Raw genomic sequence first — 15,039 nt, 5'->3', positions numbered from 1 at the left:
TCGAATACAGCCTCCTTGGCATTAATTTTTATACTTAAAATAATTAATAGATCTTTGAAATACAACGAAAAGTAAAAATCGGTTTAATCAAATATTAGAAGTAATAATGGGAATTCGTTGAAATTTTGACGAATGTAAATGATCAATTAACATTTCAATTACAAAAAAAATGACGAATGGAAGGTGTCTCCGTTGTAAATAAATTGCATCGCAATCATTCACTAAGACTACAATTTTCTATCTGTATTACATTCCCCTGAAATAAGTTTTCACCGTGTTAATACATAACACAAGATGACTAAATCTAACACGCTCGAATAATCATTTATTAAATACTAACTCAGTTATAATATCAGTATATTTGCAGTACCAAAATACTTGTTCAATGCTTGTTCTGCTAAAATAAGAAATACAATTAATAAACGAAATAAATTAATATCCGACGAATAATTCACTGCGATTCGGAGCGATGAATGAAGCAAACCTGAAAACGTTCGGAGTTCTTCAAATGCGAGTTCAATGGGCGTAGGTTCAACGAAACCAATTAAAATTGCCCCGTACGATGAATGAATAAGTGGACGAATTAACTAATGCTTTTGAACCTAAGGGAATTACGTGTCCACCGCGACAATAGAATAATGAAACACTAAAGAATCGCAAAAGCGTCAGGCTCGATGGCCTAACGATTCGTATAGCGGAGATAGTTCGAAAAGAGAACTGACTCGTTGATCAGTCACCAGGAGGATATCGCTGGATCTGATCGTTAATCACATAGATACTTATCTTGTGTCTTCCATAAGATCCGTGAACGGGACACGCTTGTGCGACTAATAGAGTCGACTTCGTGAACAACAAGAAGAAAACAAGGAAAAAAGCGAAGGAAAAAGAGTAGGAATAGAGCAAGGAGGACATGAAACGAAGTTGAATTATCTACATCTCTGTTCAAAACGTCGTCGAAAAAGACGCGTATAAGAGTAGAATGATTGGCTCGGTGCAATTGATTTCGTGATTTATGACATCCAGACACAACCGAGGAAGAGCGAAAGTTGCTGAGAGGAAGAGTTGATTTTTCGATCACTTCGTCTCCTGCAACGTTCGATCTTCCTTTTTCTTTAAAACGACAACCATCATCTAGAACCTAGGCGAACATCGAGAAGTCCTTCCGCGAAAACAACACAAAAAAATAGGTCCGATGAAAAGTCAACGAGGTGTTTCAAAGTGAGAACTGCTTCCATACCATTAAGATACATCACGCGATCGTGCTAAGCACGATAAATTATCTACAATGCAAATTTCTACGGTACACAAATCTCGAAACGGCCTGCTCCATCGACGCATTCGTTTCAAGTATATCAAGCAAATTTATGCACGCCTCTTTCCCGCGCATAATTATACTGCGCTATAAACATTATTTACATAACAAGTTCAAGTAACAAATATCGTGGCGACGCGGTGTAAAATCGGTACGATGCGGAGCGGCGCAGCTGAAACAGTGCCAGCCGGTTTCGACTCGGTTAAACGTACCGAACACCGAAATATAACTCTAAGATTCAAACATGCCGCCGATGTGTATCGGGAACGTCGATCCTCCGCCAAACTAAATATTCGCGTGCTGTAGTGAAAATCAACTTATCAATTAAATTACTCGATAAATCAACGAAATAGAATAACGTGAATATCAATTATTCGTCTTCTGGTTTATACACGAGCCAAAGTAGCATGTGAACCGGCCGAGAAAATGCTCTCAATTGGAAATCCTCTCGAACGCATGCCAACAGGTCTCCGATAATGATTCAGATAATTTTTTTAATCCAATGCGACAGATGGGATCCTATAACAGGGAAGAGACCCAAGATGTAACATAATTCTTTTTATGAGTTTAGTGCGATAGTGATTAACGATACTAACGCTGCGCATTGTCGTTGCAGCAAAAACAGAATTTAGAAAAAAAATCTTGACGTAAAAGGCAATAGCTAGAATCGGCGAATCATTTTACTGGCAAAGTTTGGACAACAATACTAAGCATAACCGATCCACTATAACTAGACGATCACAAATTTATTTTCAACGCCTCGAACCGCGAGGTGTGCTTCCTACTCTGACTCTAAAAAATCGTAAACAGCTCGCTACTCGCCGTTCGGCTACTCGTCTGTACCGTTAGCTCATAGTTCCGACGTAAGTAACATCTCGAATACGATCGCCTGACTATTCGACGCGCGCTCATCCGTGCGGTAACCCACGTGTATGTAGTATGTACGCGCGCTAATACTATACGAGTGGCTGTCACTTAAAATACCATCGCTTTGAGACCTGTTGGCATGCATCTCCACTTTGGTTGCTAGGCTGCAAAAAATTTTCTAGCAAGCAAAACCTCCTGGAGCCAACGAAATCGATATGGAGATGAGAGGCGGCATTCGCTATCGCGATGCGGGTGTTCCATATTTATCGATGGAATATATTTAACTATCGATGGAAATATTAATACAAAGGCAGAAGCAGGGAACGAGTTGCAGAAGTTGGTGATCGTCGCAAGATGTTGCGAGTTTAATTGTAGATATTTTAAAACGTTTGAAGCACTTAATATAAAGTGTGACGATCGTTGCATTATCATCGAGTTAAAGGAGAGTAATTTTTTTTTAATAAAAACATTAATCCAATTATAGTAAATTAGGGGGAAAGTTACGGTACTTTGAGTTTTTCGAAACCTACGAGATTTACGGTATAACTTTATACGTTTTATATTTGTCCTGATTAGAGATTATGATTGTCAACGTAATAAAAGATTATGTGCACATATCGTTGATATTATTAAATTTCCAGCCTAATAATTTCAATACTTGTATATATAAAACTATAAAATTACATAAATTATTAAAATCTAAAGGTACGTTAAAACATTTTTCCACGGCTTTTTCAGTCTCGTTTAAAATCGAAACGCCTACAGCTCTCCAACACAATGCATCTCTCTTGAAACCCGGTTACCAAGACACCGAAAGTACACACCATTATTGCAATTCAGCCAGAACATATTCACGATACGGTATCTCATTGTCTCAGGCTATTTATATCGCGACGCTATTCGCGTAGGTCACGGTGATGCACGGCCGAACGAACCGATTAAAAAGCGAAGGTAGCCGCTGCGCCGCGCCGCGCCGCGCCATGATGAGTGCATGTACGCCGCGAGTGCATCGTGAGTACACTGCAAAAAGGATCCAAGGGTGTATTGATAAATGCGCCGGTATATAGGCGAGGGTAAATCATCGAAGAACTTCTTTCCCGTTGGACTGGCACGTCGGTGCAATTTAAATATTTAAACTCATTAAGCCGGCGCAAAATTACGCCGCGAGACTCCGACCATTTCGCCATCCATCCAATGTATTTCAATCGCGGCGATTTGCAATTGAATATTTGTCCGTTCGTTTTACAATGTTCGAGTGGTTGGTCTTCGATTCGAGAAAGAACGTTTGTAAACAGTAGGAGGGCTGTTTTCCTCTCTTTTCTCTTCGGTCTGCTACCTCTCTGTCCATCCCCTTCTTCGAAACTGGACTCAACTAAAAATTGCGCGTGAACGTTGACCGGTGCAGTGCGCAATATATCAACCCTTGAGAAGAATGTCCCTACGCTCGACGAATCGCTAAGAAAATTAATGGTTCGTGCTTCGCATTCTCCAGAGAAGCTTTGAATGCCGAAGGTATCCTGTCGTTTGGAAAGTAGCCTTCTAGGTTCTGGTAACGCGTTCACGCTCCCGAGTGCTATTGCACCCTCGGTGCGTTCTCCTCCTGGCTCGCGCCATCGTCTCGCCGCGATCGTCGCGGTTTTGTGAACGTGTTCACGTATTATTCATTAGCTGACGCCGTTCACCGCTGTCACACCGCCTGATGAATTATTTTATTCGTTCGTACACGCCGCGCGTACCAGCGTCTCGATGTCGAATTCTAATCGAACACAGCTGAAATCTAGTGTCTTTCACGTACAATCAAGATAAGTTATTGTGCATGGATTTTTGCAAAACGGCCGTTGGAGCTGATGGGGTTGGGAAAGAATATTGCGAGACTTTCGAAACTCGTTGCTTGAATTTTGATCGTGTGGTAAGAATCAGGTCACTCGAGTCGATCAGACATACGAATCGAGTCTGCTACTTTAACATATTAAAATTAATCCGATATCCACGAGATCATGCTGCGAATTAAACATAACAAACCACTCTGGCGTTAATGTTACACTCTCGCTCGCTTCACGCAAAATATTCATACGTACATAAAGTTGACAGAAGAATAATCCTCGCGTAGCAATTAAGAAATCAATATTATTTTCTTAGCCGCATCAAACTATTAAAATTCCTTCTGAAAAGTCGACCTATTAATTTGAGGTGTTATCGTCGATGCCTAACCTTAATCAATCAGCCATCACCCAGTCTTGGTACCTCGTTATCCAAACCGTATAGTACTTTCTCCTAACGAAATACGCCTACGTTTCTAAACGCGACTGCCTAAGACTGATATCCTATATCTTTTTTTAGTAATAGATCTACAAAAATCAAGGTCAGGTGTGGTTCTGGCCGTCTATCGTTTCTCCGTGGCAACGAATGTAATTGTTTCCCGTCACGTAGAAGCAGAAACTTTCGAGCGATAGACGCCCGTGACAAGTCGCTCCGGCAGAAGGTCAAGAGACCAAGGTACACCTCGCGTCCTCGTGTCGCGGTGAAAAATGTCTGTTCAATGTGCCGAACTGTGGCGAGTGCCGTTGAACTCTGGCGAACGCGAGCTCCAATGTCTTGCTCGATGCATCGGTGAAACAGGTTTTGTATCCAGAATTCCCGAATCTGACCCGGGATAATAGAAACTGACGAAGCTTAACAAATTACCACACGGTTGACCCTTATTGCGGAATTAATTGCAGACGAGCCTGCCGTGTTAGATTAACGCGTCCGTTTTGCTATTCGACTGTGACACGATACCCTTCCAGATAAAGAAAGAGAAAAGAAAAAAAAAGGAAAGAAATAAGCTCGAATCGCTCGTTCTCCTTCTCGATTCACGAAATTCGGGCTCGGCCAATGATGTTTCGTGAATGGATACCACGGTCACGATTACTTTGTTCCGTTGGTTGCGACGTCCTACATGCCGTGTAGTCGTTAAACGAAACAAGCTCCTTGAAACTGATGCAGTTAACCGATACGAAGCTGCAATTTCTTGTGTAAATATCGGCAACGATAGAGCGCCGGCTTTGATTTCGCTTCTCGCTCTCCTTTATCCTTTTCAATTCGCGATTTTTATTCGGGAGAAACGGTCACTTTATGCGATTGATGATCAACTAATACCAAATGGCGGTTAAGTAAAAAATAGAATTTAGACAACTACATCGAGACAACGGTGAAAAGAACAAAAACAAATGGACTTGCATTGTCTAATTAATCCAGTCAAGCCTACGGGATAGAGTCTCGCGTGACAAAACGAACGAATGGAGTCGTCCTTTGACTCTTCTGAGCCTCGTTTCCGGTTTCGTCTAGCCTCATCTTCTACGAACATCGACGGAAGACGCGACTCCCTCGATCCCCCTTACTTTATTCGTGCACAACTATTCGGGAAAAAGAAGCGCGCTCGTACAGCCCCATAATTGGTGCTTACAGCTAATAGCCCATTGTCTACCGTAAAGAAGCGGGAAAAATGTTTCATTTATCTGAGACGCTTTCAGAAGCAGCATTGGAAGGGACACGAACGTCGACGATACGTTTCAGAATAGAATGCGAAGTGCGTTCTCGTCCCACATTAAGCATTCGTCGATCGGCTTTAAGGAGGCATTAAATTACGCCGATCAATTTTTCCCATTGCCCGTGCCTGGACCTTCTATCGTTCGCTCATTGATAAGACAAAGGGAAGAAACACCGTGACGAAGTATCAGGAATATTATCGCATCGAATACAAACGGATAAAGAAAACCTAACTGCAAGAACTCGCACACCAAAGAGAAAGAAATCGAAATAATAAACGAAACGTCTGTTTAAAAAGCAGCGGTCGATATCGATATGATACGTTGAATGTCAAGTCGGAACAAAGGCGCTTGCACCATAGGAGATTACAAAGGATAGAACGAAAAAAAAGAAAGTAAGATTGGAGGTAAAGTTGGTAAGAACAGAGTTGAATGATACACACCTTGACCGCGAAACTTAGATCCCAGATCGAAGGTACGCTGTCGCCGCGTTGATCGATGCAGCACGTCCCGCTAGAAGGATCATCACACTTCCGGTGTGTCGAATCACCGCAGGGTCCATAAAACGTCTCCGTATTGACAAACGCGCGCACGAGTCACGAATCGCAGACTATTTATATGTATATACGTCGAAAACGAAAAACCGAACAAAAACCGTGCGACGAGCGAAGCCAAGCCAAGGAAATCGAGCGCCGTCGGTGGTTCACTGGACGCGCGTGAACCAATCGACACGGTGCTGGTGCATGCACTGTGACATATCGGGCGGTGATTTTTGTCTGTCGGACGAACTCGGCGAGAGCGGGAGCTCGCCACGGCTTAAACTGACCGCGCAGCGAGAATCGATGCGTAGGAAGCAAGTTGGATCGGTAATCGATGACACCAGTGGATTAGACCGCGGCCCCGAGTGCACTGTGCCGTGCTGTGTGTCAAGAGCAGGAGGAAGAATAGCTGAGGATACAAGCGCGTACAGAGCGAGCAACGTCGCGCCAGGGCAGTGGCTTGGCTCGGATCAGACTGAGCCGAGTCAACCGTAGGATTCAGATGTGCCTTTACCTTGCGCGCCTTTCCTTTCCTCTACCTTTCCTTCGCCACGCGTTCCGTCTTGCTCGCGCGCTCGGACGTCTCGTGCTGTTCACTCTGTTAATCGTGATCGCGTGGACAGTGACGTAGCTTGCGACTCGGGACTCTTCCTTTGCCCGTTTCGCTCAGCCCTCTTCTTCCTTTCGTGTTCGAAACTGCGGCGCGTCACGCAACCACCAAAACTTTTTCAACGCCGATTGTTACTTGGTTAAGTTGTTGCGATTATACGACCGATTCCACTGGCAGCCAGCCTAAATCGACGGCACAAATTTTTCGCCGGACCTGTTGCCGGAATCAGATAGTTTCGAAATAAATCATAATTGCCAGATAGGTGAAAGAATTATTGCCAATGCAAATCGATATTCATATAGACACTCATTATTGTACTATACATTATTGTACTAGTTCGTTCATCATGTTGTAGTTTATGTTATTATACTATTTATTATATTATTATATTCTTATTAGTTTCTAATTTGAAAATTATGAAATCGCCTGTTTCTAAGAAATTATTCCAATGCTATATTCTCTTGTATACCGAATAAAATACTATTTTAAAATAGCTGTTTATTCTTTTAAATGACTACTGATTTATTTCCTATGTACCTGCCACGAAAGCAGGATCTGTGCGTAATTTAGGAATTATATCATCTTCGCACTAAGTAAACGATCTTTAAAAATGGTAATAATTAAATCATCAACCATTAATTCTCTGTCATTCTATAGAATTTAAAATACATTAAAATTCTAATAAAATGAAAATCTACATGTGATTTGAAAGTTACATGTAATTGAAAAATAAAGAGAGCGTTTGTTTCAATGGAAAAAAATAATCACTTATTAGCAGAAGAACTGTAACTAACTTTTCACGTAACTAAAAACGAGCCCGTTTACTCTCGTGTACTCGAGAAAAACGATACGGCACTGCGTGTAAGCACAGCATAGCGAAGCGTCTGTCCCTTTCTCAACCGCTACTCACCTTCCTCTGTTGAGGATCTCGGCCTCGTGCCCATCATTCTTCCTAATACTTTGGTACACGCCGCAGAGAAAGGAAGCCCCGTAAAAAGGTGCTGCTCCATAATGCCCATGCAATCGGGTTGACTTCCTAAAAATAAAAGGAAATACGCGACACGTGAATTAAAAGAGTGAAAAGAAAAGGAAGAAAAAAGAGGTAAAATAGAAGAAAGGTTCCATTAGAACAATCTGTGTCGAAAACTTTATCACTTTTCAAAATGGTATGCCTCGACGCCGTTCCGAGAAGATTTTTTATTCTCGAATTAACATTTATCAAACTGGGTAGAGAAACTGGACAATTTATTTGCCAGGGAACGATAAAGTAAATTAACGCGAGAGCGTCCTATTTAAAACAGGTGTTACAGGTGCATGTTTCGTGGAACAACCGTAGCGTTTTCAAACGATTCCGGCGCTTCTTCTCCAGATCTTAGCATGAATTAATATGTATTTCGAACATTCCGAATGACGTTTATTAAAATATTTACGCATTCACCTACAACGAATATGCAATGTCGTATTAGATAAACACCGGAATATTGTGGTTAATATTAAATATAATAAAAATATTATTACTTCATTGATTAAAACGTCGTCGTATGTCTATATAATACTCGATAAAATCAAAACGATTTTAAACTGATTGTATCGAATAGAAAGGAAATATCAATTACCTTATCACTCTTCTAGTTAATGATATCATATTGCGCATAACGATTTGGAATTGCTCGCACAAGAACTGCTCTAAAATGTTTCTCGCAAAAAGTGTCAAATTCAGTCGTTAATACTGCACTCTTTAGATATATTAAAGAACTAAAAAGCGTGTTCGTCGATAAGAAAAGTCGCTCGATAATAGTATGTGTATGCTTTCCTGTGATAACATTGTAACATTATTGATTGAATTAGCAAACTGTTTTTATTGACGTCAGAACAAAATAAAAGGAGACAGTATATCGTGAATATCAATAACAATTTCAATAGATCAGAGTTTGTACCACCATATGGTACACTATTATTTAAGCTGAAAAGGTCCCGAGAAATCTAGTAATTTTTTACGTAATGTTGCCGACAATGCTCGCAACTAAACTTGTATGTTTTGCGAAGGTTACTACGTGCGAGGTTCCTGTTAGTTCATGTTTTGATATTTTTATGCCGTTAAATAATGTAGTTTTGTCAAAATATGCAGTGCATATAAGTTTGAAAAACAGTGTTCATATAGTCCTTAAAAAGTACACTCAAGGATAAGTGTCGACGTGGAAAATGGCGTGGTTCGGTGACGGACTGCCTAGCTTGTCGAATTTAAAGGGACAGTTAACAAGCTTTACAAAGGAAGTCTTATCGGAGGGTATAGTAGAGGAAATAGGTACGTACAATCATCTCTAAATCATGTAATCAATGTAAATCATAACCTAGTATCATGTAACGTCAATTACTGACGACTGTCAATGTAAGAGTTTGTTTTATCGAGTGAGTGCGTGACGTAATGGCGGGAAATTCGAATTGTAAAGATATAAAATGACGAATACAACTATTCATAATTTCATCATTTACAAATAATATTATAATCTTTTTGCACAGACGAACGATCGAAAGCATTAAAGGAAGCGAACGAAAGATGCGTTGAATTGCAAGAAATACTCAACTCGAAAGACGCTGAAGTAAGTATAATTTTGATTTTTAAATTGCTGATTAATAATTCATTAATTTATTAATATGTGTTTTGAACTGTCTTAGCCTTGCATAAAAATGTCATTGAAAATATCGTTATATGGAATATACATATACATAATGTCCTGCAATATGTAATATTCAATAGACAATTTTTTGAAAATGGTAATTCGTTAAATGTAAAAAATTGTCTTGAGTGTATTTATTTTTGTATTTTACTAAGTTCTCATATTTTCACGGCATCTCTAACATTGTACTAATTTTGATTCTACTAATCGATCGCATAACATACTTTATTGCAAATTCTTTACATATACGCAGATGTTGACTACCTCGATAAGGGCATAGTTACCTTGCAGTTGGAATTATTTTAACAGATGTTGCTTTCCATATTAAACGGGATTGAGTACTATGTAAACACGTTTACCTTATCTCATATGACACCAACCCCGAATCCTTTCAATTCTCAACAAGGAGCGATAGGAAGCTGTCCTTTATTACATAAGCTATCAATCATACTTTTCACGTAATAAAGCGATACCATTATAATACTTTTTAGAGCATTAAACAAAAAAAAAAAAAAAAAAATAATGACATCGTTTCTTGTCATTCTTTCAATAGAAAAAAAATACCATTCGATTTCATGACATTTCACACTTTAAATTCCCGTCTTTCTCGTTAAAAACTCATCTAGGAAAGAGCTTAAATATTCCATTTTCCTGGGTATTGTAGCATTGCTTCCATAAAATATTACATGTTCGACCTTCGAACAGCAATCGTTCTATTGTGCAAAAATAGTTTCATCAGGGGAGGGATAGCGAAGGGGGGCAAAGGGGTCATTGAAGTCTGCACGGTCACGTCGTTCCGGTCTGTTATCGCGGACAATTTGTGGAAGCATAAGGGACCGAAAGCGTGCATCACGTTTGTTCGTGCTTTTGTGGTAAGCTTCAGGACGGTACCCTCTGTTGTTCTAGGAACCGATAGATAGCGATATCAAAGCCTTTGGCTCTGCATTAACAATACTCGCATCCTATGCCCTCTACCTTCTTTAGAAATACCTATATGTATAACGTTGCAATGTTAACGTACCGATTGACTTTTACGTCATACCTGGGAGATACCGTGTATTTGCCACGAAACGCAACTATTCGTAAATTGATCGCACAACTATATATATATGTATGTACATATGTACATATATAGGTGGGAAGAGTTTTAGAGAGGGTGGAATTTATACGATAAAATGAATTGACTAATTAATCATGCGAAGACAGGAGGGAAAGACAAAGAATTTGGGTAACGAAGAGCAGGGTTTTATTTTTTTGTGTACAGAGCGAATTACATGGAAAACAAGGAAAATTTTCAATGTAACTTTAATTAGGGATTTATAATTTACGAGAGCATATAATAAATAATAGCAATTGTATTAATCTTTTTAATAATCGTGTTTTGTCTTATTGAACATTATGTGTTTTAGACAGTCGTTCTTTAATTTCGTAAATCATTACACTCGTTATCACGTATGATCATAGAAAATGAAGTTATATTTTACATCAAAATTGTACGTAACTATTATGGTAGTGCAGGCGTATAAAACTGTTGAAACTCTGAAGCATCTGTTAATCGTGTTATCAACCTGCTGGAATCGTAATATCGTTTTCCAATATTAACGTTCGATATCCGAGCCGTGTTCCTAGAATATAAACTACATGGTTTAGGGAGTGTCTTTGATCGAATACGATGGTAATTATAAAGATCGATCGCGTATTCTTTATTGGTTTTTTCGTTCAGTTTGTTTTATAAAACTTCATATCGAAACGTTTTAATGATACTTTCGTTAAATTCTTCCTCGAAACTTTATATTAAAGCTGTTCTATATTAACTTACTTACTAGATATGTTTACAGTAGATTATATAACTTTGATAAATTTGTTGTATCTTTCTTCTAAATTAACTCACTTACTAGATATGTTTACAGTAGATTATATAACTTCGATAAATTTATTGATATTTTCTTTTAAATTAACAGTTCTATTGAAATTTGAATAAAATATGTACTTGTAAATAACAAATTTCACATTAAACTCTATATGTATGAAAACCCTTAGAAAACATTAATAAATAGACATTATTATTCCGTTGTAATCACAAAAATCTCTAAATATCACAAAATTCATTTTTCCTTTCATATTTTTCTCTGAAGCAGGCTTATCAAATTATCGTTATTTTTTATAAAATATTTCTTCGTCGAAAACTATGCTTACAGGTCTAGAAACTATCGATAACTCGAAAAAGATACCTAACCATTTAAGCGCATTACTTGTGGTCGATTTAGAACGTTTCAAATCGTTTCACTTTCGTTGCTCCCAGCTTTCGTAGTAAGATTGTGAACCGTATAGGTGAAATAACGTTTGAAGAAGGGGTTTGGTGGTGGTTATCGCAGCGCAAACCTGAGATAAGGAAGGCAAACAGAAACGCGCATCGTACGGTTCGTATACCCACGGCGTACCACCGGACTTCCTTCTGATTATGGTTACCAATATTTAAGTCCGTAACGTGATTACCACGTTCCCCATGTCAACTTTCCTTTTTTCCCTCCATTCTTTTTTTTTTTTTTTTCGCTCCCCTTCAGGTTAGGAGATACCGATTTTTCGTTGCTGCTTCAACAAAATCATCGAGTTCCAAAAATAAATACTTCTGACGCCATTATAGCTATCGAACACGTCACGAATAATCTTCGAACTCGCTTCTCAAAATTTCAACATTATCATTTTTTTATTGTTAGATCACGATGAAAATCCGTTCTAACTTGGATAGTTTGTGGTACTTTACTAATTAAGCTTAGAAATTCATTTTCAGAGTATCGAGTATTCTTTAATCAAGAAACAATCCAGGGTATCTTGAGTTTATCGCGTTCCGATATCAATACATAATCTGCGCCAGGAATGTAACTCGGTATATGTATGTAATTAGACAGCAAATAATTTCAGCGATTATGATTATGTTTAATTCTCTATGCTAGGAGTATTAAAATACTACTAAAGACTACTTATCTCATTTTGCATAGATTTCGCTACTACGACGGCAGAACTGTGAACTCCAGAAGGCTGTCGTCGAATTAAACGCAAAACCAAAGGATTCGGTGAGTTTCTAAAATCTTAATTTCTTACTAATACTGTTATACAAAGTTATACGAGAAACTCCACTAGAAATGTGGACACGTTTTAACGGAAAACTTAGAATAATATTGTCTTATTTTATACAAACTTGCATATTCAACGCTAGGACAGTCTTCTTTGCAGGATTTTATATGTATTCATGGCTCAGTAATAACACGTTGTTAGTTTAGTTTAAAAAGTAGAATATAATAAGGCTGAACGCTAAGCAATAACGTTAATTAAGTATCCAGTATCCATAGGTAATTGTGTTCGTATAAGTTACCAGAAAAATCAGTTTCATCGATATATTTCGATTTTTTCACATTTATTTCATTGAAACCTAATAATTGCTAAGAATTCTGCAATTATACTCATTATGATTAGCGAAGCCTATATAGATTTACCGATATAAAACGTAACGTTTGCTGAAAAAATTACGGCACGTTCGGACTTTACAAGTATCTATCAATTATCACGTATATGTATTCCGCAGTATTCTCCTCTATGTTTTACTTCCAACTATCCAAATATCCAAATATCCAAAAAATTAAGAGAGGATCTTTAATCAATTCGTTTGATTCATGCATAATATAAGTATTATTATATGGTCCGACATTCAACGCCAATTTATTGCATTTAATATAGTACCAATTCGACGAGAGGAAAAGTAATACTTTCAAAATATCGTTATTAATTAGTACAGTTGAACATACATTTCCACGAACTTTCATTCGTTGTAATTAATCGGTCTCGATCGGTTCGCTTTCGTTGCTGTTACCGTTGCCAATGCCGTTGTTACTGCTGTTGCTGTTGCCGTGCACGCTGTGTAATGCTGAGTAGCAGCTGATGAGGCAGATACAAAACTGCTAAACACTGTTTCTTCTTCGCATTTCATTTGTACGCCTCGCGCTCTTCTACTCCACTCAACGCTTCCACACGCGTCGTCGGTAATACACGACGCTTAAAACTTCGCTAAGTATGTACATACTTGTATTGGCTTACAAATTCTCTTCGCACTCTGAAATATATATTCTTGTATCTCGCACTACTTCTTTTCTTTTACTTGTGTGCCACTTTTACGGGATTTTAATGCGATTTATTTGAAATAAGTTATCTATTTTCTGAAATAGCCTTCATCTTTAATTAGTATTTATAAAAGCTACTTCCAGATAATTGCAAACTACACTAACGTCTAAATTAATGACTCAACTTGTACGCTTATCTCTGGTCGTTAGGGAATTTGGCTCTATTCTCCTTCGTCGTAAAAATCAATAATGAAATATGTATATGATAATAACATAGAAAAGTGCAAAAAGAAGTTAAACAACCTTTTTTTGAACTTGATACTTGTTAAGAGTATCTGAAGTCAATACGTAATTAATTACGCGGCGAAAATGTTAACGTTAGAAATATCCAAGTTTTTGGAGAAATCTGCTATACACATATTTTATGCAGAAGAAAATGTACGTGTTTAATTCAGATCAAATAGTTATGTATAATGAAAATAATTATCGCTAATTGTCGCTAATTCAGCAATGTATCATTCTGATGCAAGTGACGTTTCTAACGTTAACTCTTCTGCTGCGGTATTCTTGGAACTGAAAGCGTTCTTGGTATACAAACCGAGACAGCTTTCGTTGTATATAACACGAAAGAAATATACGTATAAATAATGATACATATTTAAATATGTACTTTGTACAGTCTGATGCGATAGATGTATAAGAATAACACTGACTTCGTGTTTCAAAGAACGCATACGTATATTGTAGCAAATTTTCATTACAACCTAATATGTAGATACTTAAAAGACTAATAAATAAACGAAAAATTTCTGATTCTAATATTTTGTTTTTCCTATTATATTTACATTCTTAAATAGGGAAGAATACAATCATAGGACAATTTTTAACAATTACGTTGATTTATTCTACATATACAATTAATATTAAATCAATGGCACTTAATAGCATTACCGTAGTTACAACAAACTTTCTTAATTCGCTGTCTCGTAAAACAAGCATAAAACATTGAAAGAAGCATTTCACGCGTTTGAAAATTATTCAGCGTTCCATCTATCAATGGAATAGCAGGCAGTACGCGAGTTCCGTTTACAAATGTATTCCTGAATAATATTCATTAGCTTCCTGGTGCGACGTTCTTTTACCATAACCAACGTAACAACAAAAATTGCGTCGCAATAGGTAAAGCAATTTCACGTGGTTTTCACGCAGCTGTTGGGCGCGTACCATTTCATTCTGAGCTCACGAGCAACCCGAGTTCCCTGAACCCACCGACAACCATGTATGCAGAAACGACCGTGTAAGTATGGTACAAACGCGTCTCTCTCGAGTGTTACACGCCTCGACAAAATGAAAATGTAAAAGGGAGAAACATGAAAATGGAAACCATCTGG

The 15,039-nt window shown here is 38.0% G+C and overlaps 2 protein-coding genes across 8 annotated transcripts in view; one reads left to right on the top strand and one right to left on the bottom strand.

Moving 5' to 3' along the window:
• The window catches only part of LOC138180655 (band 4.1-like protein 4A), a 62,703-nt gene extending 54,150 nt beyond the window's left edge, over positions 1–8,553 (bottom strand). For 3 of the 6 annotated variants that reach the window (XM_069114710.1, XM_069114714.1, XM_069114715.1), the window contains exon 1: positions 6,150–6,743. The gene's annotated coding sequence lies outside the window, so the exon portion shown is untranslated. The other 3 variants (XM_069114711.1, XM_069114712.1, XM_069114713.1) reach the window with 3 other exon arrangements.
• A 325-nt stretch (positions 8,554–8,878) lies between these two features.
• Positions 8,879–15,039, top strand: part of LOC138180537 (thyroid receptor-interacting protein 11) — a 45,319-nt gene continuing 39,158 nt past the window's right edge. The window contains exons 1-3 of one of the 2 annotated variants that reach the window (XM_069114486.1): positions 8,879–9,160; positions 9,376–9,455; positions 12,533–12,607. In XM_069114486.1, the coding sequence (XP_068970587.1) occupies positions 9,058–9,160; positions 9,376–9,455; positions 12,533–12,607 (258 nt within the window). In that variant the 5' untranslated portion in view covers positions 8,879–9,057. The remainder of the gene's footprint in view (positions 9,161–9,375; positions 9,456–12,532; positions 12,608–15,039) is intronic. The other variant, XM_069114487.1, reaches the window with a different exon arrangement.

Source organism: Bombus flavifrons, chromosome 6 (assembly GCF_040668555.2).
Source record: "Bombus flavifrons isolate JBK064 chromosome 6, iyBomFlav1_principal, whole genome shotgun sequence".
Taxonomy (NCBI): domain Eukaryota; kingdom Metazoa; phylum Arthropoda; class Insecta; order Hymenoptera; family Apidae; genus Bombus; species Bombus flavifrons.
This window is presented reverse-complemented; position numbering and strand designations above follow the sequence as displayed.